Raw genomic sequence first — 27,793 nt, 5'->3', positions numbered from 1 at the left:
ATTATCTGGTGGGCAAGTTGGCTAAGTTAGAGTAAATAATATGACAGAAGATAAGCAATGATAGAATCAAAGAAAATTTATGACTCTCAAATACACCATTCCTGCCTTTCCCTGTAGCGAAAGTGAGTTCCAGTCTCATCCCAATTCCCATAACTCTGCAGGTCCCAGCTCTTCACGTGTCCCTGCTCCATCCGTACAGCAAGTAAGTTCCAGATTTTATCACTCTCTAGTGAAAACATTTATTTCCTCACTTCCCCTCTAGTCCTATCAAGTCCTTTGGCCCAAATTGTCCATGACATCCAAAATGCCTGTTTGAGCTGCATTTGGCCTAAGTTTCTCTCACCTTTCCTACTCGTGTACCTGTCTAAATGTCTTTTAAACTCTTTATATTCATTACTTTAAATCTATGTCCCTGAGATTTCAACCCATGTAATAAGGGCTTTCTTGCTCCATCCAGGCCCCTCATAATTTTATACACTGATTTAAGTTTTTTCTTGCCAATTTTTTTCCATATGTTATGAGTCCAGAGGACCCCAAAACCCAGCAGCAATAGAAATTCACCAGGACAAATGGTTACTTAAACAAGTTACTTTTAATTTTCTTTAAACGTAAAAACAGAATCAAACTTTAACTTATTACTATTGTTTCAAGCCCAGAGGACCCCAAAACCCAGCAGCAATAAATATTCACCAAGTTCATTTGTTGCTTTCCAAAACAACAATAATCCATTACTCTAGAGCATGTCCAATTAACACCTACTTGTGAAGTCCTTCAGCAAAGCAGTTTCCATTGTCTTTACAAAGGCACTGGGAGCCTGGTCTGCCAAGCTCTTGTATTTTTTAAATAAGATCTGTTTTGAAGTGTTTGTGACCTACACTAAAAAAAAGCCTACAATTTATCTCCTTTAAAACATATCTATATACAATATAAAATATAACATAATCTGTCACACATAAAAGAAACCCCTTCCCTACCTAATCTTTCCTCGTAGCTAGTCTTCAAGGCCTGGCAACATCCCTTAAATTTCCTTTACACCCTCTTCAGTGCAATTACATCTTTGCTGTAATGGGTTGATCAGAATAACATGCATTACCCAAGCTGTGCTCCGACAAGCATTGTATGTAATTTCTGACAGAATTCTGATGAAGGGTCTCTAACCTGAAATGTTGACTCTGTTTCTTTTCCCGCAGATGTGGCTTGACCTATTATTTCCAGCATTTTCTATTTTTGTTTCATGTGTAATTGGAACAGATCCATCTGCTAACAAAGAGAAAACATCACATGCCTTTTCAGTCACCTGATTGACCTGCCTACTGGCAGTAAGGTCTTTGAACATGCATTTAAAGGGTCCTTCTTTTCACCTTCAGAGCTACTCAGTTTTTTTCCCTTTTATTCTTTTGCCTCATTTCATCTCTTGAATGTATTTTCCGCATTTTTCTGGACTAAATTCAATTTAACACTTCCCTTCCCATCTGTCAAGTGCAAGGCTAGTTGTACCACTGTAAACTGCTTCATTCAGCATGCCCAACTACATTTTTATTTACATATTTGGGATGTATTACAAACAGCAAGGGACCCAGTTCTAAGTCCTGTGGAAGTCCTTCCTAATGCTGTGCTTTAGTATTCCTAGAACCATAGAGTATTACAGCACAGAAATCAGTATCTCTAAGGACATGGTCTTGGAGAAATTGATGGGATTGAAGGCAGATAAATCCCAAGGGCCTGATAATCTACATCCTAGGGTACTTAAGGAAGTGGCCATTCAGATAGCAGATGCTTTAAGAATTATTTTCCAGAACTCGATAGACTCAGGATCAGTACCCATGGATTGGAGGGTAGCTAATGTTACCCCACTATTTAAAAAGGGGGGTAGAGAAAAAGCAGGGAATTATAGGCCGGTGAGCCTTACATCACTAGTGGGCAAAATGATGGAATCCATTATTAAGGATGTAATAGCGGAGCATGTGACTAGCAGAGAAGGGATCGGACAGAGTCAACATGGATTTACAAAAGGTAAATCGTGCTTGACAAATCTATTGGAATTCTTTGAGATGGTGACGGGTAAAATAGATGGGGGAGAGCCAGTGGATGTGGTGTACCTGGACTTCCAAAAGGCCTTCGATAAGGTCCCACATAAATGACTGGCTTACAAAATCAAGGCTCATGGGATTGGGGGCAAAGTATTGATGTGGATTGAGAACTGGCTGGCAGGTAGAAGACAGAGAGTTGGGATAAATGGCTCATTTTCTGAGTGGCAGGCGGTGACCAGTGGGGTGCCACAGGGATCTGTACTGGGACCCCAGATGTTCACAATTTACATTAATGATCTGGATGAGGGGATTGGATGTAATATCTCCAAATTTGCAGATGTCACTAAGCTAGAAGGGGTTGTGTGCACGGAATAGGGGGTCAGGAAGCTCCAGTGTGATTTGGATAAATTGAGGGACTGGGCAGATACATGGCAAATGCACTACAATGTGGATAAATGTGAGGTTATCCACTTTGGTAATACAAACCGGAGGGCAGATTACTATTTGAATAGCAATAGATTAAGAGATGGGGAAGTGCAGAGAGACCTAGGGGTACTTGTACACCAGTCTCTGAAGGCGAGCATGCAGGTACAGCAGGCGGTTAAAAAGGGAAATGGTATGTTGGCCTTCATATCAAGAGGGTTTGAGTATAGGAACAAGGATACCTTACTGCAGCTGTACAGGGCCTTGATGAGACCACACCTGGAGTATTGTGTGCAGTTTTGGTCACCATATCTAAGGAAGGATGTTCTTGCAATGTAGGGAGTGCAGAGGCGATTCACCAGGCTGATACCTGGAATGGCAGGAATGACTTATGAGGAAAGATTGCGCAAATTGGGATTGTACTCGCTGGAGTTTAGAAGATTGAGAGGGGATCTCATAGAGACATATAAAATTCTGGCGGGACTGGACAGAATGGATGCAGATGGGATGTTTCAAATGATGGGAAAATCCAGAACCCGGGGCCATGGTTTGAGGATAATAGGCAAACCATTTAGGACCAAGATGAGGAGAAATTTCTTTACCCAGAGGGTGGTGAATATGCGGAATTCATTGCCACAGAGGGCAGTAGAGGCAGGTTCATTAAATATATTTGAGGGAATTAGATATATTTATTCAGTATAAGGGTATTAAAGGTTACGGAGAGAAGGTGGGGACGGGGTACTGAACTTTAAGATCAGCCATGATCTCGTTGAATGGCGGAGCAGGCTCAAAGGGTCGAATGACCTACTCCTGCTCCTATCTTCTATGTTTCTATTAGAAATAAGCCCTTTGCTCCAACCTGTCCATGCTCACCAAGTGATCTACCAAAGCTTGACTGTTTTGCCTGCATTTTACCCATATCCCTCTAATCATTTCCTATCCATGTTCCTGTCTATCTGTCTTCTAAACATTGTAATGTGACCTGCTTCAACCACTTCTTTTGGCAGCTTGTTCCACACACTTACCGCCCTTTGTGTGGAAATAGCCCCTTTTAAATCTTTCCCGTCTTATTGGAAATCTATGCCCTCTAGTTTTACACTTCTCTATCCAGGGTAAAAGAAAAAGACAGTTTAGCTTTTCAGTCACCCCTCAGCCTCCTAAGCTTCAGGGAAGAAAGTCCTAGCCTATCCAGCTTCTCCATTTAACTTGAGCCTTCCATTCCCATTAATATCCTCATGGATCTTTTCTACACTCTTTCCAGCTTAATGACATCTGTCCTATAGCTGGGGGACCAGATCTCTGCATAATACCAAAGCATAGCCTTATCAGTATATAAACACAGTTTTAACATGACGATCCAACTCCTGTACTCAGTGCCCTGAGTGATGAAGGCAAACATTTCCACCCATTCTACCTGTAATTCCACTTTCATAGACTATGCACCTGTGTCCTAATACATTCTCCAGAGTCCTAAAATTCACAGTGCAAGTCCTGATGAGGTTTAATTTACCAAAATGCAACACCTTGCACTTTTTGGCATTAAATTCCATAACCTCCCTTTCCCAGCTCATTTAGCTCATATAACATCATTCACTGTCCACTATTACCACTAATTTTGTTGTCATCTTCAAACTTTCTAATTGTGCTAACAACATTATCATCCAAGTTGCTAATAAATGTTATGAATTTCTTTCTTAGCTTCTCAGAGTATTCTTGATAAAACTCCATGGATTCATCCACCTTTATCTGCTTTAAGAGCACATACACACCCGCACGGACCCAGACAGAGACCTCATTCCAGTATTTCATTCCCCTAAATTCCTGTCTTCCATGTCCTTCTCCAAGGGAAATATAGATGCATTCATTGCAATTATTTGCTTACCATGATATTAAACTAACTAAACTTTGTTCAAACAATCCAATATTTTGTGACACCACTCCTATAATAATGGTTGGAACCTCCAATTTCCTTTCTTCTTTTAACAGACTCTCATGCTGTTCAGAATGAGTTCTCTGTGAATACCTTCACTAATGAAGGAAATTATGCAAAGATTGTAATTGAGCAGCACAGAGGACCTGACGCCGATTCTGATGGCACACCACTGGTCACAGCCCTCTAATATGAAGAAGTACCTTCTGCCACCATCCTCTGACTCCCCACACCATTAAACCAATTCTGCACCCAGTTGGCCAGCTTGCCCTGTATCCCATGTAATCTTATTGCTGGATTAGACTACCACATGAGACCTTGTCAAAGACCTGCTCAAATCCATATAGACAATACACCTCAGATATACACAATATCTGACGTGTCAGTGAATTCACTTTCACTTCATTTAATTTCAGAGCATTTCAGACTTGTGCTGCTCAGCTACAATTTTTTTCATAATTTCCTCCTTTAGTGAAGACTTACAAAGAGAAATCATTCAGAACATTTAAACAAATAATTCATAACTTTTAAGTGTATATTCATAGATTTTCTTGAGACAAGTTATGAGAGAAATTAAGAACACAAATGGATTGAAAGATATTTAGAGTTGATAAAATAAATAGTAAGCCTGAGAGTTAAGAAGGTTTTAAAGCTCAACAAAAAATGAAAAAGAAATGAATAAAAATGAACTGAAAAGTAATAAATATGAGAAGAGAATGCTAGGATAGTTAGTGTGTTTTTTTTTGGAACAAGATTATTCATTGAACATTACAGCACAGTACAGGCCCTTCACAGCCCATGATGTGTCAATCTACGTAAACCTACTCCACAACAATCAAATATTTCCCTATCTCACACCCATAATCCTCTGTTTTTCTTACATTCTTGTGCCTATCTAAGTGTCTTTTAAAAGTTTATATTGTAGGAGCCCCCACTGTAGAGGCCTGGACAGTGTAAATAGTGAACTTTTGCAAAGATATTGATACTTGGTGTAAGGTATAAAAAAATGTAAAGATCAGAGGGAAGCTGAGGAAAACTCTCTTCATCCAAAGTGTAGTGATGGTCTGGAATTCAGTTTCTGAAAGGATGATGGAGACATAGATCCTTTTCACATTTGAAATCTATCTGGATAAGCATTCAGTAGGTCACAAATGACGATCCCTTTTTCCATGTACCTGTGGTTCTGTGATTTAAAAAAAAAACAATAGGAAGATGTATGCATTATCCAGCCAGAAAGGGAGGAATCAAGAAGCAAGAAAATTAATTGTTCTAAATCTAAGGACTAAACATATTTTAGAATACAGGTGTATAAATGATTCTCAGGATGTTCAAATTATTTGGAAGTGAAAAGTGTGCAATATGTCTTAACACATTGATCAATATTGAATACTGTTTTATCAATATGTTGTATTTTATTTGATTAGTCTAAGTTAATCATTACATTTAAGAGCATTTTCTCATGACCTTCTCCTTCATTACATTTGCCTGTATGTTTGTATATTTTTCCATCCCTTTTTGGTTGTCTATTTAGGCTAAAACAGTAGAGAAAAAACCAGAGCCGTTAAGATTGAACCGAAAAGTTGAATCCAGCACTATGAGTCGCATAGCTAAAACCACAACCACGAAAGATAGTCAAAAACAAACCAATGGCAAAGTGAGTGAATGAAAGTATATGTCATTCTTTTGTTTCACATTGTTCATTTTTAAGTTGCATACATATGTAAGCATTTTAGTTTCATCACTTTTTCTTGAATATTTCTATAGATTGTTTAAATCATTGAATGGTTCAATTAATTACTGCTCTAAGCCTTTTATATGAGGAACTTCAGATCTAGTCAAGCTATTTTTTAAGAAACCATGTTCTCCAACACTTTTATTCCCTCATTCTTTCCTTCACTGCTTTATCTCATTACCCCTCTCTACTTCCAGAATATATTGCTGCCCACTGCACCTCTGGACATAGTTTGACTCTCATCTTTTCCCCACTCCCTCATAGAAGGAGGCCTTTGCAGGCCATTGATATTTATTTCTATTCTTTAAAAAAAACTCTTTTAGTTGTATTCTCCATAATATTCTCAAAATATTGCAAAATTATTTTCATCATTTGGTGATATAATAGGTTTATTGCAGATTTTCCGGTGTCCATACATCCATTACCTTTCAACTACTATATTCTAAATCTCAACATCAAGCCCAAACATCTAGACGAGTTCTGTATTAATTCCTTCCATTGACTCAAGTGGCATGATGGTTCAGCATTTAGCGTGACTGCCTCATGGTTCTAAGGACCTGGGTTTGATCCTGACCTCGGATATTTTCTGTGTGGATTTTGTCTGCTTTTTCCAAATGTTCTGGTTTCTACCCACATTCTAAAGATGCACCCAGAAAGCTAAGTGAGAAACTGATAGAAAATGAAGTAGGGTGACAGAAAAATATGGACGGCTTTACTTGGAGTTGGGATGATCCCATTGATCGAATCTATGTCTTTTGTGCCTTATAAAGCAATGAAAAACAAAAGCATTGATCTTTCCCCTGAATCTAGCTAAATACAGATAGTGAAAAAAAAATGCAGATGCTGAAAACATGCAATAAAAAAAACAAAGTGGGTCAGGCTGTAGAAATAAAAACACAATGTTTCAGGAGTTAAATGCTTCATCAGAACTTGGAGAAGAGAGTAAAAAGTTAGTTTTCTATAGTGAGGCAATGATGGATAGAAGATGATAGTGACTAGATCTGATGGGTAAATAGAACACAGGAACAAGCCCTTCGGTGCTGAACGTGATGTTGAAATCAAACTCAAAATCTGTTGCTTGCCCTTTATAGATATCCTTTCATCCCCTTCATATTCACGTATCTATTGGGACCCTCTTAAATGGTATTATGACATACACTTCCACCATTAACCACTACACCTGGCAGCCCGTTCTGGACATCCACTGCTTTTTGTTTGTTTAAAAAAAATTGGCCTGCACATCTCCCAACAACTTGGTTCCCCTAACCTTAAATATATGTCCTCTAATGTGTGATGCTTCTTCTCCATGATCAAACCAAATCTGCTAATATAGCAGTGAGAGCCCATTTTGTTAGTAGCAAGGTTGAGAGACATGCCCAATTGTTCAGACTGTACTGAAGAAAAAGGAAAATTGTGCCCCAAAAAATGAAGATGTAACCTTGTATGGTACAGCCATTTGGCAAGGTTACATATCTAGAATGTATCAAGGATTGGGGGATCATTTATCTGAGATAATTGTGAGTAAAGCAGAGAACATTATGAAAATATTCAAGTGAAGTAAAATTCTGAAATATTTTGATATGGTCAATAAAGTGGAGCTGTTTCCATTTGCAAAATAAGTAGATTAGGTTTGTTTGATCAATGAGGGTTAAAAATCTGTCAAATATTGTGTGAAAGGGTGGGTGGAAGCATTTTCAATAAAATGTTTGAAAAGGGAAACATAAAAATCAGGAATACAGTAAGTGCAAGCTATGGCACTAATTAAATAATTTTCAAAGTCCTAACTAAGACAATGGATTAAATGGCCTGTCACAAAATTGTAACATATTGGATAATCTTCATATACGATTCAGTACTGAGGATGCAGAATCAGAAAATTTCTTGTTTGAATTTGAGTCTACTCTGAATTAATAAAGAGGAGAAGGAGGGATTCAGTGGGTCGGGCATCATCCCCAGAGGTAAATGGATCATCATTGTTTGGAGTCGGTACTTTTCTTTCCTCTCAGGAAAGGTTCCCTACCTGAAATGTTGATTGTCCCTTTCTTTTCCTGGATGTTGCCTGGCCTGCTGGGTTCTTCTAGTTCTATTTTTTTTGCTGAAGGTTCTAACATTTGCAGTCCCTTGTATCACAACTCTGAATTAATCCATCCAATCACAGAAAAATTACACCCCTGTGAGCCATTTGTCTCTTTAGGTCTGTACTGACTCAATGCAAGAGCAACTCAGTTAGCCTTTTCTTGTAGTCCCACAAACTCTTTCTAGTCAAGTACTTATTCAGCTCCCTTATGAACACTCCAATCCATTCATATAATAAAGACCTTTAACACTAAAAGATGGTGAACATCTAGACAAATAGCCATTGATGTCAATCATGGAGCATGGAAGCAAATCCATCAGGTGTCTGTCTATAGCAATCACATTCATTGGCATTTGGTCTGTTATGCTACTTAGTGTATTTTATGGACTCCACTAATTCCAAAAAGAAATAGATGCCATTCAGCTCTGAATCTATGCTCTTTTATTTGCAATGAGCATCCAGTTAGTCCCATTCCCCCCAAATCTTTCCTGAAGTCACCTGTGGAATTGGCCTCTCCATCAGTACATTCCAAATTCCATCTATTCATTGCATTGTATTCCCTTGTGTATCTTACCAACTTGTGCCAATCAGCTTTAATCTATGTGAATATTATCAATTTTCTAATAGTTGAAAGAGTTTTGCTTTATTTAATCTCTACAAATCCTTCATTAATTTTTCAAATTTCACAGCCTATCCCTACTGAAAAGAGAACAACCACAGCTTCTCCAATCTCCCCATGTAATTTTAAATGGAAGCAATCAAGGAAATCTCTTAAGTTTCCCAAAAGCCTTCACATCTTTCTGAAGCACGGTGACCAGAATTGGAAATACTGCTGCTGGGCCAAACATGTTTTTTTAATGTTTAGCATAACTTCCTGATTTTATTACTCCTGTTTATAAAAGCCAGGATCCCATAGTTGCTTTGTTTGAATATAGAGTTAACATTTTTGCAAAGCGTTTTCCTCTATCGCATACTCAATGGGTTGAATGATTGCCTTTTGTACTATACCACTGTATATTTGGTTCCCACATGGTATCTCTAGTATAAAGATGGCTTGCCAATGGCCCTGATTAAAATTAACAAACAGAATTGACACCAAGCAGAAGGCTCACTATGCTTTCCTTGATGGCCATTGCACTGATCTAGTTGCTGCAGTCCTTTATCTCATAGCATAAATTGGATTGAAAAGATACTGAAGTTATGGAGGCTGAAGTTTGTGATCAGATTTGACTCTTCTCTAGTAATTGTTCTTTTAAGCAATCCAATAAGAGCAAAGGAAATACAATCGTTACTATAAGATTCTTTAAAAACATTTTTTCTTGCCAAATGTTCTTTGAATGGTATATTTAACAATTGATACCATGTTCACAAAGCATTGAATATGTGTATAAGTGGTTACATATTAAAGCGATTAAAGATGACAATCCTCCATTGCTGTTGCTCTTCCTCCACATCTGTCTCTGTGTAGCACAGATTCATCTAATTTGTTGACAATGCATATGTGTGGGGAAGGGATGGGGTGATTGGGGTGGATGAGATGAAGAAAGAGCATCCAGATGGTGCCTTAAGCAATGTTATCTTTCAGTGGCTGGATTAGTGATGCATCTGCTTTAATTCTACATGATTCATTTAACATTGAGCTCTATGTTTAAAATAATTTTCTGCACTGCAGCTTCCACATTAATAATCTCACTGAACTGTCACTGTCATTTATATTTGGCACAGGCAAGATATTTTTAGTATGAAGATGGGTTTATATCTGGAGTGAGCTCCCACAATATTCAGAGCAGTAAAGTAACAACTCAAGAATGTACAGTACAACTCCAAATATCAGAAATGATTGGGACCAGGCCTATTTCAGATAAATGGCTTTTTTGGTGAACTGGTCATTTTTTAAAAACAACCCAGTAGCAACAGCAAATCACTTGGTAATAGTGTTTAAACAACAAGGGAAGGCTTTTTAAGTATTAAAATAATGTTTAATTCTCACCAAAAAAAAATGCTGGCCGCTGCCAATCACCAACAACTCCCCAACAAAGAGCCCGAGGACCCCGCTGCTGCTGGGAGCCCAAGTCCCCAGTCAGTTTGGCTCTGAAAAAATTTTGGATAATTGAGAATTTTGGAGAATCCAATTTTGGATAATTAGGAAACAGTTTCAGTGTCCATCGTCCTTAATATATTTCCTGTCAGAAATTACTCATATTTGCGTTATGCAAAATTTTAAGAATCTTTTCCCAGTTACTCCATAACAGCTCTATTCCTCATACTTACAAAATTTACAGCTGGTTTTCCCCTCAAGACAGCTATTACCTTAATTGTTAACCTAAGGCTCAGTCTTTTCAGCCAGGTGATTTATTTTGTGTGAATTCTGTAAATCTGTCTCCTTGTTTGTTCAGAGGTATTTTTTTTAACTATTGTATTTTATAAGTTTGTGTGTGTCTATATAAATAAATAACCTTTTCTTACAAAAAAACAAACCCAGCAAAACAACTCCCCCCACCCCCCCCCCCCCCCCAACCATCCCTATTCACCAATATAAATCCACACACTGTCATGGCCCACATTTAGGTTGACCATAAAAAAATTCTCAATGGGGAAGTCACTTGCTACCATAGCAGCATCTATTCTTCTTTCAATTACTGTATTTATAATTGGGCCCTATATGATCCAAATATGGCTCACATATCTTAATAAATCTCATATTTGTTCTTTAAATTTTATGTAATTTTTTCCATATAACTATTCATCTCTATAGTCCATCATGATTTATGTCGAGGGAAGTCAGATTTCTAAGTAATTGCAATACATTTCTTAGCCACTGCTAAGGCTATTTTAACAAATGAAATTTGGAATTTAGTTAGTTTATTGCTTATTTCAATAAAGTTGCCAAAAAGATAAAGCTCCAGGTCGCCCATGTTATCCTGGTTAATATTTCAGTAATATCTTGCCAGAAAGGTCTCACCTTCAGGTGGCATGTAAAAATGTTCCTATTTCTTTCCCACACCCGGAACACCATTATTTCAGATTTTGATGTATGCAACTTCTGTGGTGTGAGATATAATTGGTGTAGGTAATTATATTGCATTAATCCATATCTTGCATTTATAATTGATGTCATGCTATCCAAGCACCAATCAGACCAACATCCTTCCATTTTTGCAACATCTAGATCCGACTCCCATCTCTCTCTCAATCTCTGTAAGCCTGGTTTTGTACTTTCATTCTGGAGAGCATAGTACATCTTAGTTAGTATTCCCCAGCCAAATTGTTCATTGCAATTCACTAATTTCAAGTGGGGGAAAATTTGGCCCCCATCTTTCTCTGAAGAATGATCTTAGCTGGAGAAAGCAAAAGAAAGTCCCATTAGGTACTCAGTATTTATTTCTTAATTGTTCAAAAGGCACGAAAGATTGCTCCACATCATAACATCTTATTCCTTAATCATAACTTGAATTCAATATAAATTATCTGTCATTATTCCTAAATATTTGATTCCATCTGTCTTCCATTTAAATCTACTACCTTTTTGATATCTTTCGAATCAAAAATTTTCAATCGCATTATCTCACTTGTCCATATTTATTTTATAACCTGATATTCTTCCATATTTTTCTAATATTGTTTGTAATTTTATCAAAGACTTAGCCGGGTCAGACACATATAATAACACATCATCAGCAAATAAGCTTATTTGATGTTCTTCCTGTCCAACTTTGAAGCCCTTACTATTTGGATTTCTCCTTATAATTTCCATCGGTGGCTCGATAACTAGGATAAAAAGCACTGGGGACAGAGGACACCCCTGTCTACTCGACCTACAGGGAAAAACCACTGATATCTGTTCATTAGTTATAATTTTGGCTTGTGGTTTATGATAAAGAGTTCTTATCCAATTTATAAATTTTCTGCCTATACCAAATTTTTCTAATGTTTTAAATAGGAATGACCATTCTAATCGGTCAAATGCTTTTTCTGCATTTAGGGAGATAGTTATAACCATATAACCATTTACAGAGCGGAAACAGGCCATATCGGCCCTTTGAGTCTGTACCGGTTCACTTGAACAACTCCACTAGCTCCCCCCTCCCACTCTCCACCCATAACCCTCCAACCCCTTCACATCCATGTACACATTCAACCTTCTCTTAAATGACAGAAGGGACCCTGCCACAACTATCTCTTTTGGAAGGTCATTCCATTCTGCCACCACTCACTAAGTGAAAAAAATATCTTCTAATATTTCTCCTAAATTTTTGCCCCCTTACCCTTAACTCATGCCCTCTTGTTCCAACCTCCCCTGTCCTCAGAGGAAAGAGACTATTCACGTCTAGTTTATCTATTCCTTTCATAATTTTAAATACCTCTATCAAATCCCCTCTCAGCTGTCTACATTCCAATGAATAAAGTCCCAGTCTCCTTAATCTTTCCCTGTAATCTAGATGCTGTAAGCCAGGCAACATCCTTGTAAATCTTCTTTGCACCCTCTCCACCATATCTATATCTTTTCTATAATTTGGAGACCAGATCTGAGCACAATACTCCAAACCTGGCCTCACCACTGCTTTAAACAGCCGCAGCATCATTTCCCAGCTCCTATACTCTTTACTATGATTTATGAAGGCCAGCATACCATATGCCTTCTTATGTCATATGTATTAAATAGTCTACCTAGACTATTTGAAGAATGTCTTCCTTTAACAAATTCCACCTGATCTGTATGTAATAATTTGATAGATATTGTCCCAATCTATTAATTAATGCCTTTGCCAATATTATATAATTCAGCATTCAGAAATGATATAGGTCTGTGTGATGATGGGTCTCTACTTTTCTTCGGTAGCACTGTAATTAGAGCAGTTGAGAAAAAATCTGGGAGGGTCTGGGTCTCCACCACCCAGACCAATACATCCATCATAAGAGGCATTAATAAATCTTTAAAATGCCTATAAAACTCAGAAGAAACCCATCCTTCCCCGGAGATTTATTAGCTTGTGAAGTACCCGAAGCCTTCTTGATTTCTTCTCTTGTGAAAGGGACATCTAAATCAACTCGTTCTCTGTCTTCTAATTTTGGAAGTTCAACATTTGTTGAAAATTTATCCATCTCATTTTCATCTCCTAATAATTCTGATTTATATAGTTTCATAATATTATCTAAAATATTATTTATTTCTTATTGATTATATGTTATAATATTGGCCTCTTATTGCATTTATCATTCTAGATGACTCCTCTGCCTTTACCTGCCAAATTAAAACTTTATGTGCCTTTTCTCCTAATTCATAATATTTTTGCTTGATTCTTAATATATTTTTTTCTGTTCTCTATATTTGTAATGTGTTATTTCAGTTCTTTATTCTCTAATGCTCTATATTTTTCTTGTAACCGTTTTCTGATATTTTTCCAATTTTGTTGCGTTTTTCTCAAAACCATCTAACTGTAGCATATTCTCTCAAGATTTTTTGTATAAGAAATAATTTGTCCTCTTAAACAAGCTTTAAGCATATCCCATATTAAAACGCTATTATCAGCAGAAGAAAGGATTAGTTTCACAAAATAGTTCCATCTGTCTCATAATAAACTCACAAAAGTTCTTCCTTTTCAAAAATGTGGCATTGAGAACACCATTTATATACACTTGTTTTTCCATTATCTTGATGGTTAAAGTTAATGATGAATGATCTGATAAAAGTCTCGCCAAATATTCTGTTTTTACCACTCTACTTTTTAACTGGGTAGACATTGAAAACAAATCGATCCTTGTATGTGAGTCATGTTCCCTTAAATAGAACGAATACTCTCTATCTACGGGGTTAAACTGCCTCCATATATCAATCAAGTTTAAATCCTTCATAAATGATGGTGTGTAGCATTTACACTATGGAGCAAATAACGACACTGGCAGTTGACAGGTTCATTCCAAAACTTGCTGCTTTATTGTTTGCTCACTGAGCATTTTAAAGGTGCTCCCTGTTCCCGTTGCTGAGAACTTGAAATTGTGTCGCTGATTGGTAGCTATTCATACTTCGCGCGTGTGGGCCATTTCCTTGAGGGGAAGAGGAAGATGCCTGATGCCATCTTGGTGTATGCTGTTCTGACCGCACACACGTTACAATTGGAGCCGATTTGCCTGAACCCCAAGACCGTTGGTTGTCACACAAAATTCCCCTCCTCCCCCCCCCCCCCCCAAAGAACCAGCGATCTCACCCCCACAACCCAAATTCTCCACTTTCTTCTGTTTGGGTGGCCTGCCTCTACACTTGGATGCTTGCACTTCAACCAGCTTTTCCAAGTCCACATGTGCCAGCTTTAATTGGTCAATTGAACATCTCCTCTTTACCCCCCACGTCCAACATAAACGTAGACCCATTGTTTTTTACTACTCAAAGCGGCCCTTCGTATGGCTGCTGCAGTGGTGGCCGGTGTGTGGCCCTTCTAACAAAGACATACTCAAACTCCTTTAATTGTCTGGGAACAGAGGTCAGTTTTCATCCGTGTTGGGAAGTTGGATGGGTGCCAGGTTACCCAGCTTTTCACAGAACTTGCTCAAGGTCGCTGTGGTGTCTGCTTCTTGCCCCTTATGGCAGGTAGGAACTTGCCGGGGACTGCCGGGGGTTTCCGTAGACCAGATCGGCTGAAGAAGCTTGCAGGTCTTCTTTCGGCGCTGAGTAGATCCTGAGTAGGACCAAGGGATGCTCATCTACCCAATTTTGGCCTTGCATTCTGGCCATAAGTGCCGATTTCAAGTGTCTATGGAAGTGCTCCACCAGGCTGTTTGATTTGTAGGCAATAATGGCCTGCACTCCCTGCCATAGCTGGTGTGAATCTGTCTCTAGTTCTATGACTACAATGGCTGTGGTGTGATGCAGCTGGGTCCCCAACAAGTTGGATATGGCAGCCCATAGGCTTGATGTGAACTGGACCCCTCTGATGTGATGTAGGCTGGGATGCCGAAATGTGTTACCCAAGATGTGACTAGGGCCCTGGTGCAGAATTCGGTGATAGTGTCTGTGATGGTCCACCATGGTGAGGAGGTACCATGCTACCTGTGATACTGGCAGTTGCCCTACAATGTTGACATGGATGTGGTTGAATCTATGGGTGGTGGGTTCGAACTGCTGTGGGGGGGCTATAGTATGCCTCTGGACTTTGGCTGTCTGACACTGAGTGCATGTACTCACCCAGTAGCTGACTTGTTTTTTGAGGCTGTGCCACATAAACAGATTGGATATCATACGGACTGTGGTTCGGAGGGAAGAGTGTGCTAGGTCACGCACGGGGTTGGATACATGGCGTCTCCAGGCTGCTGGGATGATGGGACAGGGATGGCCCATGGCTTTATCGCAAAGGAGAGTTTGCTCACCTGGACCCAAGGGTACATCCTGCAGGCCTGAGATGGTGGTCCTGTAGCTATGTGTCTTCTCATTGCGGCTCTGCTAGCTCTGAGTAGTTGATGCCCTGTGTCAATGCTTGGATGGTTGGCCTGGATAGAGCGCCCGCCATGGTGTTTTCTTTACCAGAGTTGTGCTGGATCACTTTCATGAACTCCAATATATACGAAAGGCGCCGCTGATGCTGAGCTGACCAGGGGTCTGATACCTTAGTGAGCGCAGAGGTTAGGGCCTTGTGGTCGGTGAAAGCTGTAAACGGTCTGCCTTCCAGAAAGTATCTGAAGTGCTGGATTGCCAGGTAGAGTACTAACAGCTCTCTGTCGAAAGCACTGTAATTCAACTAGGGTGGTCTTAGATGTCTACTAAAGAAGGCCAAGGGGTTCCAGAACTCCGCCGATTGCTGTGTTTGATGCGTTCACTGTGAGAGTTGTCGGAACATCAGTCCTGGGGTGTACTAGCATGGAAGTGTTTGCCAAGGCCTCCTTCATTTGGGCCAAAGCTGCTACAGCCTCTGGGTCCCAAGTGAAGTCTTTCCTTTTACCTGACATCAGGGTGAACAGTGGTCACATGATGCTGGGTGCTGATGGGAGGAGCGATGGTCAAAGTTTACCATGCCCACAAATTTCTGTAGCCCTTTGACTGTGGTAGGCCTGTTGAACTGTCAGATGCTTCTACCTTGTTCAGCAGAGGAGTCGCGCTGTCCTTTGAGATCCTGTGGCCCAGGAAATCATGGTCTTCCTCCTGAACTGGCATTTGGCTGGGTTAATGGTCAGACCAAACTTGGTCAGTCAGGTATACAGCTGGTGGAGATGGGATAAGTACTCCATATGGTTCCTCCTGGCAATCAGGATGTCGTCCAGGTATATGAATAGTATTGTTCTGTTTCGTTTGGGTCCCACAATTTAAGAACCAGACCAAAGTGCAGGTACAAAGCACATGTTTATTTCAGGGATGGAAAAATTGAGACAACAGGGTCAATATGTCAAGCAAACTTCTACACATGCATAATACACAGGGGGTAGATATACACTTTCGGATGACGAGGGGGAAAACCGACAGAAATTGGGGAAGTTACAAGAGCATACACATTCAATAATCAGATCAAGGTGACCGATATGGACATGGCTCTGCTACCTGGCCTCGAGACTCACCCCAACCCAGTGTAGAAGGTGATACTTACATGCCTCGAGGAGTCTAAAGAGGCAGAACAAAGGGGCACATGGTCCTTTATAGTTCTGGGGCCAAAGCTGGGGGGCCTTTCGTAAGGGCCAGTGTGGGCCTCCATTGGTTGCTGTGGCCAATGGCTCGAAGCCAAATGCAGGGGCTCAGCTAGGGTGAACTGAGGTGATTCACCTGGGCCAATTGGGTGAAGGTCAGGGTTGAGTCTGGGCAGGGTACCTAGACTGCAGCACCTGGTGATTTAGGTGGGCCAATCGTAAGGCTTGAGGTGAGTCTTCGACCTTGACGTCATTGTGTGTCCTACAAACAGGATCGCAGCGGCGCCACTCGGTGGTGGACGCTGCCTATCCATTACAAATAAGAAATTCAAATCCCAGCTCACTGCATCCATTAGGCACTTAAAAGTCTGGGATTGTAGTAGGCATTGTTTGGTTTTTCTCAAAGTGAGCATAGAAGGTGTTCAAGTCATCGGGTAATGCATCACAGCCATCTCTGGTGTTCGCCCTCACTTTGTAGGCAATAATGGCCTGCACTCCCTGCCATAGCTGGTGTGAATCTGTCTCTAGTTCTATGACTACAATAGCTCAAATGGCCACAATGTCATAATTCCACGTGCCAATCTATACTCTAAGGTTGATTGGCTTCCTGCACTATTCCTTGCATTGAAATAGATGTACTTTAGAAAATTTCCACCAAATACAACCCATTAATTTCTAACGGTGCATGGAATTTTCACATAATCTTTTCCCGCCTCCACTGCTCTGGCACTCTGGTTCCCATCCCCCTATAAATCTAGTTAAAACCCACCGGAGCAGCACGAGCAAACCTTCCCGCAAGAATATTAGTCCCCCTTCAGTTCAGATGCAACCTCTCCCATCGGAACAGGTCCTCCTTCCCTGGAAGAGAGCCCAATGATCCAGAAACCTGAAGCCCTCCCTCCTGCACCATGCCTTTAGTCACATGTTGAGCTGTATATTCCTCCCATTTCTAACCTCACTATCACGTGGCACAGGTAGCAGTCCTGAGATCTCAATGCTGAAGGTCTTGCCCTTCAAACTAGCCCTGAACTCTCCTTGCAGGACCTCCTCACCTTTCCTACCCACATCATTGGTCCCTATATGGACCACAGCATCTGTCTGCTCATCCTCCCTCCTGAGAATGCCATGAACTTGTTCTGAGATATTTCGGACCCTACCACCAACATACCATCCAAAATATTCAATCCCTTCCACAGAACGTCAATCTGTCCCCCATCTATCCTCCTGCCTCCTAGGTGTGATTGTGTCCCTGTAACTCTTGTCTATCACTACCTCTGCCTCCTGAATGATCCAGAGTTCCTCCAGCTCCAGTTCCAGCTTGGCATGTCAGGAGCTGTAGCTGGATGTGGATGCACTTCTCGCAGATGAAGTTGTCAGGGATACTCCTGACCTTACTGACAACCCACATTCTGCAGGAGGAGTGTTCCTTGGCTGCCTTTCCCACTGTTTATGACTAGAGGAACAAAATTTATATTGAAAACCTCCCCTTACCTGTGCCTACCTGCTGAATCCTTGATGTTCCTTGAAAAGGGTGGCCCTTTGTTATTTCAACTCCTACTATTCCTCACCTCTTACTTGTTCTCACCAAAACCTTACCACTCTGACTCAGCCAACTGCAACAATGACAGCTCCCTCGATTGCAAAGATGGAAAATGTTCCATTCAAATTTTGGAAATCAGAATTGAACCAGGGATGCTGCCACCATCACCATTGCATTGACCAGAATTGATGTCATCTAGACAAACTAAAAAAAAATGAGATGCACGACACTGGAGATTGTCTTGAGGCATGATCAAGTTTCATCATCCTGGTCAAGGGATGACATGGCATTCTAGATCCATCACAGCAGATAATTAAGCCTACTAGACTTTTTCCATCAAATTAGAGATTTCTCAAGCATTGCTGTACTCATTTAAAGGACAAGGGAATGATCATAGTTTGATACTCCTTGATTAAGGGCTCAGGCCTGAGCGTTAGTTATTTATCTTTTTCTTTGCAACAGTACACTGTTGTGAGTTTCTCCAGCATTGTTGGTTATCATTTATGTTAATGATTTAGAGGAGGGTGTGGTTAACTGGGTATGCAAATATGTGGATGATACGAAAATAGGGGGAGTGGTGGATAGTGAGGTAGATTTTCTTGGACTTGAAGGATTTGGTTTGTTTGGAAGAGTGGGCTGAAAGATGGCAGGTGGAATTCAATGTAGAAAAGTGTGAGGTGTTGCATTTCGGTAAAAATAACCAGAATAGGACATATATAGTTAAGGGGAAGGCATTGAGGCATACAGAGGAGCAAAGAGACCTGGGGGTTATGGTACAGAGTTCACTGAAGGTGGATTCCTATGTAGACAGGGTGGTTAAGAAGGCATGTGGTATGCTGGCCTTCATAAATCATAGTATAGAGTATAGGAGCTGGGAGGTGATGCTGCAGCTGTTTAAGGCATTGATAAGGCCAGGTTTGGAGTACTGTGCTCAGTTCTGGTCTCCAAATTATAGAAAGGATATAGATAAGGTGGAGAGGGTGCAGAGAAGGTTTACAAGGATGTTGCCTGGCTTATAGCATCTGGATTTCAGGGAGAGATTAAGGAGACTGGGACTTTATTCATTGGAATGTAGACTGAGAGGGGACTTGATAGAGGTATTTAAAATTATGAAAGGAATAAATAGACTAGACATAAACAGACTCTTTCCCCTGAGGGCAAGGGAGGTTGGAACAAGAGGCCATGAGTTAAAGGTAAGGGGGCAACACTTTAGGTGCAATATTAGAGGTGGCTTTTTCACTCTGCGAGTGGTGGCAGAAAGGAATGATCTTCCGAATGAGAGAGTTGTGGCAGGGTCCCTTCTGTCATTTAAGAGAAAGTTGGATGTGTACATGGAAGTGAGGGGGTTGGAGGGTTGTGGGTGGAGAGTGGGAGGGTTGACCTAGTGGAGTTGTTCTAGTGAACCGGTGCGGACTTGAAGGGCCGACATGGCCTGTTTCCACTCCATAAACGGTTCAATGGTGTTTTTGAGAAATGCAGTCAAGTTGGGCACATAAACTTTAGTCTTGATACTTGCTTTGAGCTAACAAATGTGACCATAATCAAATCTTTTACTGTAACTCACCATAAATAAGAGATCAAAATTACTTCAGAAGAAAGATTTGATGTTCATGTTGCCTTTCAGAAATGATCAAAACTGTTTGGTCTGAATGTAACCAAAGAGGAACCAGAATCTCAGTTCAGCCAGACAAGGCATCCCCACACCTAGACCTTTGAAAGGATTTTCTAAATCTGAACCAGGAAGGAACCTCATAAATCTGAACGAGGAGGCAATTGAAAACTGGATATGGCCAAGTAGTGATTGCATTTTGAACAAACCTATGATGCAATAATGTACCATTTTTGCTCTTGTCCTTATAATACCATTAGATTTTTTCCCAATACCCAATTATCTATCATACAGAACACTGGGGTCGCTGTTCTGGTCGTAATAACTATTTACTTGAACTTATTTTTCTTCTCTTGAGAATATTAGTTTTGAACTCTTTGTGTTGTGGACGAGGAAGGCCTTAACATTGCCCTGAAAATATTTATTATAAAGAAAACTGATCTGGAATTGATTTGCCTCAATGTGTCTCAGGTCCAGATTGTGAACAAAAAAGTTGACTACAGTCATGTACAGTCCAAGTGTGGCTCCAAGGATAACATTAAGCATATTCCTGGTGGTGGCAATGTGAGTATTGGATTTTTGATTTTCTTTTCATTAATCTTGTGTGAATTGCTGTCATGAAACTTATTTAGTCTATTAGTCATGTAGAGAAATGTTGCAGTTACAAGAAGCATACAAGGTCATTTCTCTTCATCATCATATTAGGACAACTCCAAGTGCAACATATGTAAGATGGAAGAATCAACCATTTTGCTGGTCACTTCATGAAAATCCTGACATTTTGTATGATCTATGCATCTTGACCTACAGCCTCATATGGTCTTGAACCTGGAAAATACAGCTCACAAAAATTTGTATTTCTGAGATGCTGGTCTAGAATTTAGACAAAAATTGTTCATCTTCTTGCATCTCTATTAGGAACAGTAGCTCTCAGAGAATAACTCAGGAGAGTAGAACTGAGTGGTCCACTCTTCAAAGAGCCACCCTAGATATCTTGATATCTATATTGAATCTCTCAGTAATGTAAGATTCTTTAAATGCTCACATATTAAGGAGAGAGAGATTTAAATTTTAAATGGCCTCAAAATCTCCACAATGTACACTCATGTATCCTTGTAAGAATATGACTAGGATTCTTCTGCAAAACTGATGACAGCAAATTTCTAGGTTGCAGCATTTTGTAGTGTTGAAGATATTAATAGATGAATGGAAAGTATATTATAATTTTTCGGTTGCCTTTTAATATTATTTACAAATGAATTAATTCAGTTTTTTTCCAACTATTTTGAATGTGGCTTCTCCAACAGTAAAGTACTATGTAAATGGGAGGAAAACAGTCAACCCGATCTCTGAATTAATGTCTTATTTGTAGTGCAGTGCCTAATCTTAGGTGATCAATATTGGATACTATCATTCACTCCACTAGCAATGCTGCTCACTGTCCAGTAAACTCTTGATGGGAACTTGTATATGTTGTGCATGCACTCACACAATTAAGACTCGGAGACGTGATGCTTTCTCATCCTTTACTTCTATTAGACTAACATGGCTACTGACACCCAGGGTTATATATATGGAAGGGTGACCAGCAAAGGGCGGACTTATACCCAACATTATAGTATGTCGATTTGATTGGGGTTGACTAAGATACCCTCATGTCAAAAAATGATGCTTTTTTAAAAAATGAACTCACTAATGTATTTTAAATATATAATTATTTTATATGGCTATGTATACTTTTATTCCCCTCACCCCCAATTCATTCTCAGGAAGTGGCCATTAGATAAATTACACATTTACTTACTGTTTAATGCAATTAAATAATATATTTACCCAGAGCATCAACCATGTTGGTATGATACTGACATCATATGTTGGCTAGAACAAACATTGACCCAAATGGTGAGTTTCAAATCATGACTTATTGGGATTGGTCCAGTACCATAAGCAGAAGACTACTGTTCTCGAATGTGAATGCTAGTTGGTTGTATCTTTAATTACTCTTCATTGTTTTGAATAACTTAAAATTTTTATAATATATGGCATCCTTGTTCCTAATGGATCTAACTCATTCGTGTATCTGGAAGGGCTAGTTAACTGGCGGAAATATGGATTTCCATTTAAGGGAATGTAATTTTTCATGTACTTTAATGATTCCAATGAGTTGCAAATGCAGTGCTCATTTCTTTTTCTTCTTAAAGGTATGGAAACTACAATGAATTTGTATTTTTTTTTTTAACTTTTCAAATTACAGGTGCAAATTCCAAAAGCCAAGGTGGATGTGATCCGTGCATCCTCCAAGTGTGGATCCAAGACCAATATAAAGCATAAAGCAGGTATTGCTGCTGCATTCAAAATAATTGTATATCATAGCATCCATGTTACTAATGGTCTAAACCTTCCTGTGGCAGTTAGCTATCAGCACAGATCTTGATACAAAATTGAAATTCTTTACTTTATGGTGACAGATTTGAATGACTCATGCATTCTTTTGACATCTTGGACTTGATGGTAGATTCACACCTATTCCAAGATTTGAGAGGCTGAGCAAAGAATGCTCAGAACTGTGGAAGTAAATCTCAGGAAAGCAAGAATTATTATGATATCCTGGTTAACAATCTTCCCTCAAACAGTCAATATAAAATAAACATGGTTTCATAGTCTGGTAGAGTTTTACAGCAGGGAAACAGGCCCTTTTCCATGCTGACCAAGTTGTTCACCAAAATAGCCTTATTTACCTGCTTTTAGCCCATATATTTCTAAACCTTTCCTATCCATGTACCTAGCCAAATTAATGTCTTTTAAAAGCTTAATTAATGTGAGATGTTGATACCTAATGAATGCCTTGCTTTTTGCATAAGTTTTTTAATTCATTTTCCAGAATTTGGGCCTATTTTTTTCCCCCCATTCCCAATTGCCCTCGAAGGTGTTGGTGAACCACCGTTTTGAATGCTACCATCCTTTTGATTGACATACTACTCAACCAGAAGTTCCAGACTCAGTGACAATGAAAGACTGGTGATGCATTTTAAGTCGAGATGGTATGTGAGTTGTAATGGAACCAGCAGATGGTGTACTCCATGGTGATGGACTGTGGGTTTGTGAAGTGCTGTCTGAGTAGCATAAGGGAAATAACTGCATGGCCTTTTTTACATGGGAGTTGTTGAGTCACCCTGAGCTCCTTGAATGTGGTGGCATTGTGAAAAGGCAAGTTTCCATTATGCTCCTGATCAATGAGGTTTGCAGTGTCAAGGAGTAAACCATTTACCACAAGATATTCAGTTTCTGGTGTGCTCTTGCAGGTGCAGGAGGCTGCTGCAATTTGAGTTTTGGGTCAGTGGTGACCCCCAGATTCAATGGCTAATAATGTCATTAAATGTCAAGGAATAGATGATTAGATTCTCTCGCAAGGACATGGTCATTGACTCAGACTTTTGTGGTGTGAATGTTACCCATCAATTATTAGCCCATATCTGAATGTTTTGCGAGTTTAGATTACTTAATTTCCTGAGAACTTTGCAAATTAAATAAAATTTTCTGTAATAATCAGGCAAATGCACCCATTTCTGATTTTATGATGGAAGGAAGGTCATTTATGAAGCAACTGAAGATTTTTGGGTCTCAAACACTGTTTTGAAAAGTGCATGCAATTGTCATGAGGCTGGGCTGAATGATCATTCCACCACATTCACCCCTCTTTCCATTCAATTTTATGGCCATAATGGAAAATCACTGTCTTTCAATCGTATACCATCTTGATCTGGGGTAAATCACCATTTTTTATGTCTTTGAATCTGAATCCTGGAACATCTTTCCTCCAACAAAATTGTGGGAGTACCTTCATAAGAAAGATTGAAGCAGTACAAGGCAGGTACCCTCCACCTCCTTTTCAAGAATAATTAGTAATGAACAATAGATGGCCAGTAGCTGTGTTAGTGAAATCCATGTTTTATATCTTAAAATCTCAAGCTGCAAGTTGGTTCTGAATCCATCGTTACATGGCTCAATGCACAATTTCAGTCTGTTTTATCTGTTTTAGAAATACATTGTAAATTTGTAATCACATCAGATGGCAAGTAATTTTTATATATAATATTGTTACTTTATAAATGAATTTAGGTGGTGGGGATGTGAAGATTGAGTCCAGCAAGACTGATTTCAAAAACAAAGCTGAATCAAAAATTGGGTCCTTGGACAACCTCAACCATACCCCAGGAGGAGGCAACGTGAAGGTGAGATAGATGCAGCAGGGTTACAGAAACTGGGCCAGCATATTTGCTAAGGAACTACAGGTATCAGTCAGTGGCATCTGTTTTAGGAAAAGGCTGCAAAAAATTGTTGTTCTTTTTTCTTATTTACATTTACCTTTGTTCCATATCCTTACTGAGCTTATGGTTCTTGCTTATCTCTTTCCAGTTAACTTTCCCCAAACCACGTAGACATAATCCTTCCCCTTTTTTATTAACTGAAAAGTTTGTAGATGTTAGGTGTAGATAGCATTGAATTTGTACTGAATTCATTTGGCCACTACCATTCCTAAACAATGCACAAACAGCTAGAATGTCTGCAGCAAGAGAGGCTGGTCAGGGCTGATGAAGCAATCGATTTTCAAGGCCAGTGCTTTCAGGAGAATGGCTACAAATTCTTCAGCAGTAAAGGTTAAGAGTGGTAAATTTCTCCCAATTATTTTTCTAGCATGTCCCATCCCCTTTTATTAATTTATTTACTTGCTCAAGAACCTACTGTTACTTAATTTATTTTTATCATTCTCCTTTTTTTCCCTTCTCCCCTTGTAAAATAAATCCTTAAACTTGGTTGGTACTGTGAAGCATGAGATGTGGTAGAATCCAATCGCTCCCTCCCAGAAGGGTACCCCCCCAGTTAAATCATACCATTGTCATCTTACACTTCTCATGCTGGTTTCTCATTGACTTCTATAGTATGGTGCATCATTCAGTGGTACCATCAGGAACTCAACTGCCAAAGAAGTAAGGTTGAAATTATGGATTGATTTATATATTAAAAAAAATGATAATTTAAGTTCTGTTTGGATGGTGTCAGGTTGTAATATTTAGCCTGATTAGATCATAAGAAAAATCAGTTGTTCACTCCCTTTTCTTGTTTGTTCAGTTGACAAGCAAAAACTACAAAAACTGGAATGATAGACTCTTGGCTGAATTCACATCCCTTATTGATTGCTATTGCCTAAGGTCAGAACAGTCAGAAAGCTAATTAGTAATTGACCCCTGGACTAAAATGGAAAATAATTGGTCACCATTTCTGCTACTGATAAATGGTGGCTGAGAACCAGTTAAATTTTGATACAGAAATGTTCACAACCAAATATTCACTCACTCACACTTAAATAATAGTCTGAAGCTCGAGGACTTGAGAAACAAGAATAGAGCAAACAAACCTTTAAAATTTAGGGAAAATTGGAAGCCTATAGTACAGGGGTGTCAAACTCAAATTCACAGAGGGCCAAAATTAAAAACTTGGACTAAGTCGTGGGCCAAACTAAATATTTATTGAAAATTTTCAACAACATCTGCATGTTTTCTCTTCTTTCAACATATGTAATGTTAAACTTTTTCTTATTAAAATAAATGTTTAATAATAGTTTTGGTTAAACTCTTTCCAGAAGAAGCATTAACAAATGAGAAATAAAATATTCAATCAATAATATTTCTCTATAGCCTTTAAGCTCCTTTTAAATGTATTTTTTTCACAAGCCAACAAGTCAAAAAAATAACTTGCTTCAATGACAAACAGGTTTGTCTTTTAAAATGATGAACATATAGTCTGCCTCCCACCTGTCTTGAAAGGTCCTGTTTTCTGTCTTTCGTTTGGCCATTTTTCGTAAGGGGTTTATTACATGTGAGTTGGGCGACAGGTCGCAGATGCTAATGAATATAAACAGAAGAGGTGGGGGTGATTAGCGGGCTGACGGGTCAGCGCCAACGCATTTGCAAAGCATTCTGGGATTTATAGTATTAGCTGTGCATGCGCTATACTGGCGCGGCAGCCAGCGGGCCAGCTCCAATACATATCTGCTATGATCTTGCGGGCCAAATATAATTATATCACGGGCCAAATTTGGCCCGTGGGCCTGAGTTTGACATGTGTGCTATAGTAGATGAACTAAATTTTAATGCACATTTGAGATCTCAGTATAATTTCTCCATTCAGGAATATTATCATCTTTTCAAAACTTTGTGTTTGGTGAATTGCTCTATAGGTGACAGTGTTCTGTATTTTTACATAAAATCTGTGCGCCTAAGTTCACTTCAGGAATTACAGTAGTGTGTGTTTACAATTGTGATATTGTTTGTTGGGACTTCTAATATCTTTTTTTTCATATTTTTACAACATTGAGATGGTGAGGAAGGAAAATGCACTGGAGGATGAAGATTTTTTTTACTCCATTCATCCACAGATCTTGCAGTGATATTCAGTCTTGAAACCTTTTTGTATTCCTGAAGTTTTTAAACTTTGCTTTGTGAATAGATTCCAACCTTCATTGTCAACAAAGTTTTAAAAAGCCTACTCCTCCCCAGCCTCAAATAGCCTGCCTGCACATTCCTTCTTCACATTACACATCTCTCTGTTAGAATAAACACTGGCGTTATTTCTCTTTCCAATCTCTGAACACTTCATCTTGTTGTTAGATTTGCTTTCCTGAGTTGGATTTTTTCATTTGTCATCAGTGTTAACACTGCCCATTGTGGTTCCAAGCCTACAGTCAGGTCGCTCAAAATCCACATGGAGCACATGATCGAAATTGAGAATCCAAGCAGTACTGAGATGTGCTTATTTATATTAGGCATCAAACCTTGAAACCATATTTTAAAAAAAATAATATATGGAAATTCTACAGGATTCATGGCAAACATGATCCACTTAATCATTTGTCTTCATGTTTTGTGGGGGTCTTCTGCACAAATAACTGCAGCATTTTGCTGTATAACAGCAGTGAAAACACTTGAAAAACAAGTAAATGGTATGAAGCTTATTAGGACTCATTGAGGTCATAAAGGTACTTCATTCCTCCTTCCTCAACCCCAATGTCCCGAGGAAAACATGGGCGTAATGGACCATGTCTCAGTAGATGGGAGCAATCCAGTTAGCCTCGGTATTCCAAGTTTTGATCTCAGTCCATCAGTGCATTTGACTTTTTTTTTAATCACTACATTTTAGGTTTTTTAAAATCTTGTGTATGTATCTTGCATTTCATCTCGTGCACTCCTGTAACGATACACCATTGTACCCCACCCATGATTTTAAAATCTTGTGTATGTATCTTGCATTTCATCTCATACACTCCTGTAACGATACACCATTGTACCCCATCCATGATTTTAAAATCTTGTGTATGTATCTTGCATTTCATCTCATGCACTCCTGTAACGATACACCATTGTACCCCACCCATGATTTTATTTTTAGAATGAGGGTGAAGAGGAATCCGAATCAGCAACAATTAGCCAGACTCCAGAAAATGGGGCTCTGACAGGACAAGCTGAGAGTGGGACACAGGAACATGGAGTAGGGATGGACCCAACTGCCGGGTCTGACGAAACTCACAGCCAAGAGTTACAAATACAGGAAACATGTAAGTGAAAGTCTGGCCTGTAAGGGTTGTGTAGTCTCTTGAAAAATGTTGACCAGATGGGAACTAGGTGCCTTAGTAAATGTGCTATTAGAACCATAGAACACTACAGCACAGAAAACAGGCCATTTGGCTCTTCTAGTCTATGCCGAAACATCATTCCACTGATCTGCACCCATTCCACAACCCTCCAGTCCTCTCCCATCCATGTATTATTCCACACTCTCACTCCTCTC

General features: G+C 39.4%; 2 protein-coding genes across 16 annotated transcripts in view; one reads left to right on the top strand and one right to left on the bottom strand.

The window, feature by feature from the left end:
• The window catches only part of dhx30 (DEAH (Asp-Glu-Ala-His) box helicase 30), a 138,710-nt gene that overhangs the window by 31,502 nt on the left and 79,415 nt on the right, over nucleotides 1–27,793 (bottom strand). The window contains exon 20 of one of the 4 annotated variants that reach the window (XR_011352462.1): nucleotides 1,159–1,260. The exons of 1 other annotated variant lie outside the window; for it this stretch is intronic. The gene's annotated coding sequence lies outside the window, so the exon portion shown is untranslated. Of the gene's footprint in view, nucleotides 1–1,158; nucleotides 1,261–25,703; nucleotides 25,852–27,793 lie in introns of those variants that run through there. 2 more of the 4 variants (XR_011352463.1, XM_069922081.1) reach the window with 2 other exon arrangements.
• Nucleotides 1–27,793, top strand: part of LOC138755671 (microtubule-associated protein 4-like) — a 275,424-nt gene that overhangs the window by 238,662 nt on the left and 8,969 nt on the right. For all 12 annotated transcript variants that reach the window (XM_069922064.1, XM_069922076.1, XM_069922071.1 and 9 more), the window contains 5 exons: nucleotides 5,915–6,037; nucleotides 20,420–20,512; nucleotides 22,203–22,284; nucleotides 24,068–24,180; nucleotides 27,395–27,560. In XM_069922064.1, coding sequence (XP_069778165.1) covers nucleotides 5,915–6,037; nucleotides 20,420–20,512; nucleotides 22,203–22,284; nucleotides 24,068–24,180; nucleotides 27,395–27,560 — 577 coding nt within the window. The remainder of the gene's footprint in view (nucleotides 1–5,914; nucleotides 6,038–20,419; nucleotides 20,513–22,202; nucleotides 22,285–24,067; nucleotides 24,181–27,394; nucleotides 27,561–27,793) is intronic.

This window comes from Narcine bancroftii, chromosome 2 (genome assembly GCF_036971445.1).
Source record: "Narcine bancroftii isolate sNarBan1 chromosome 2, sNarBan1.hap1, whole genome shotgun sequence".
Taxonomy (NCBI): Eukaryota; Metazoa; Chordata; class Chondrichthyes; order Torpediniformes; family Narcinidae; genus Narcine; species Narcine bancroftii.
The sequence above is the reverse complement of the archived record's forward strand: the minus strand, read 5'-3'. Positions and strand labels throughout refer to the sequence as shown.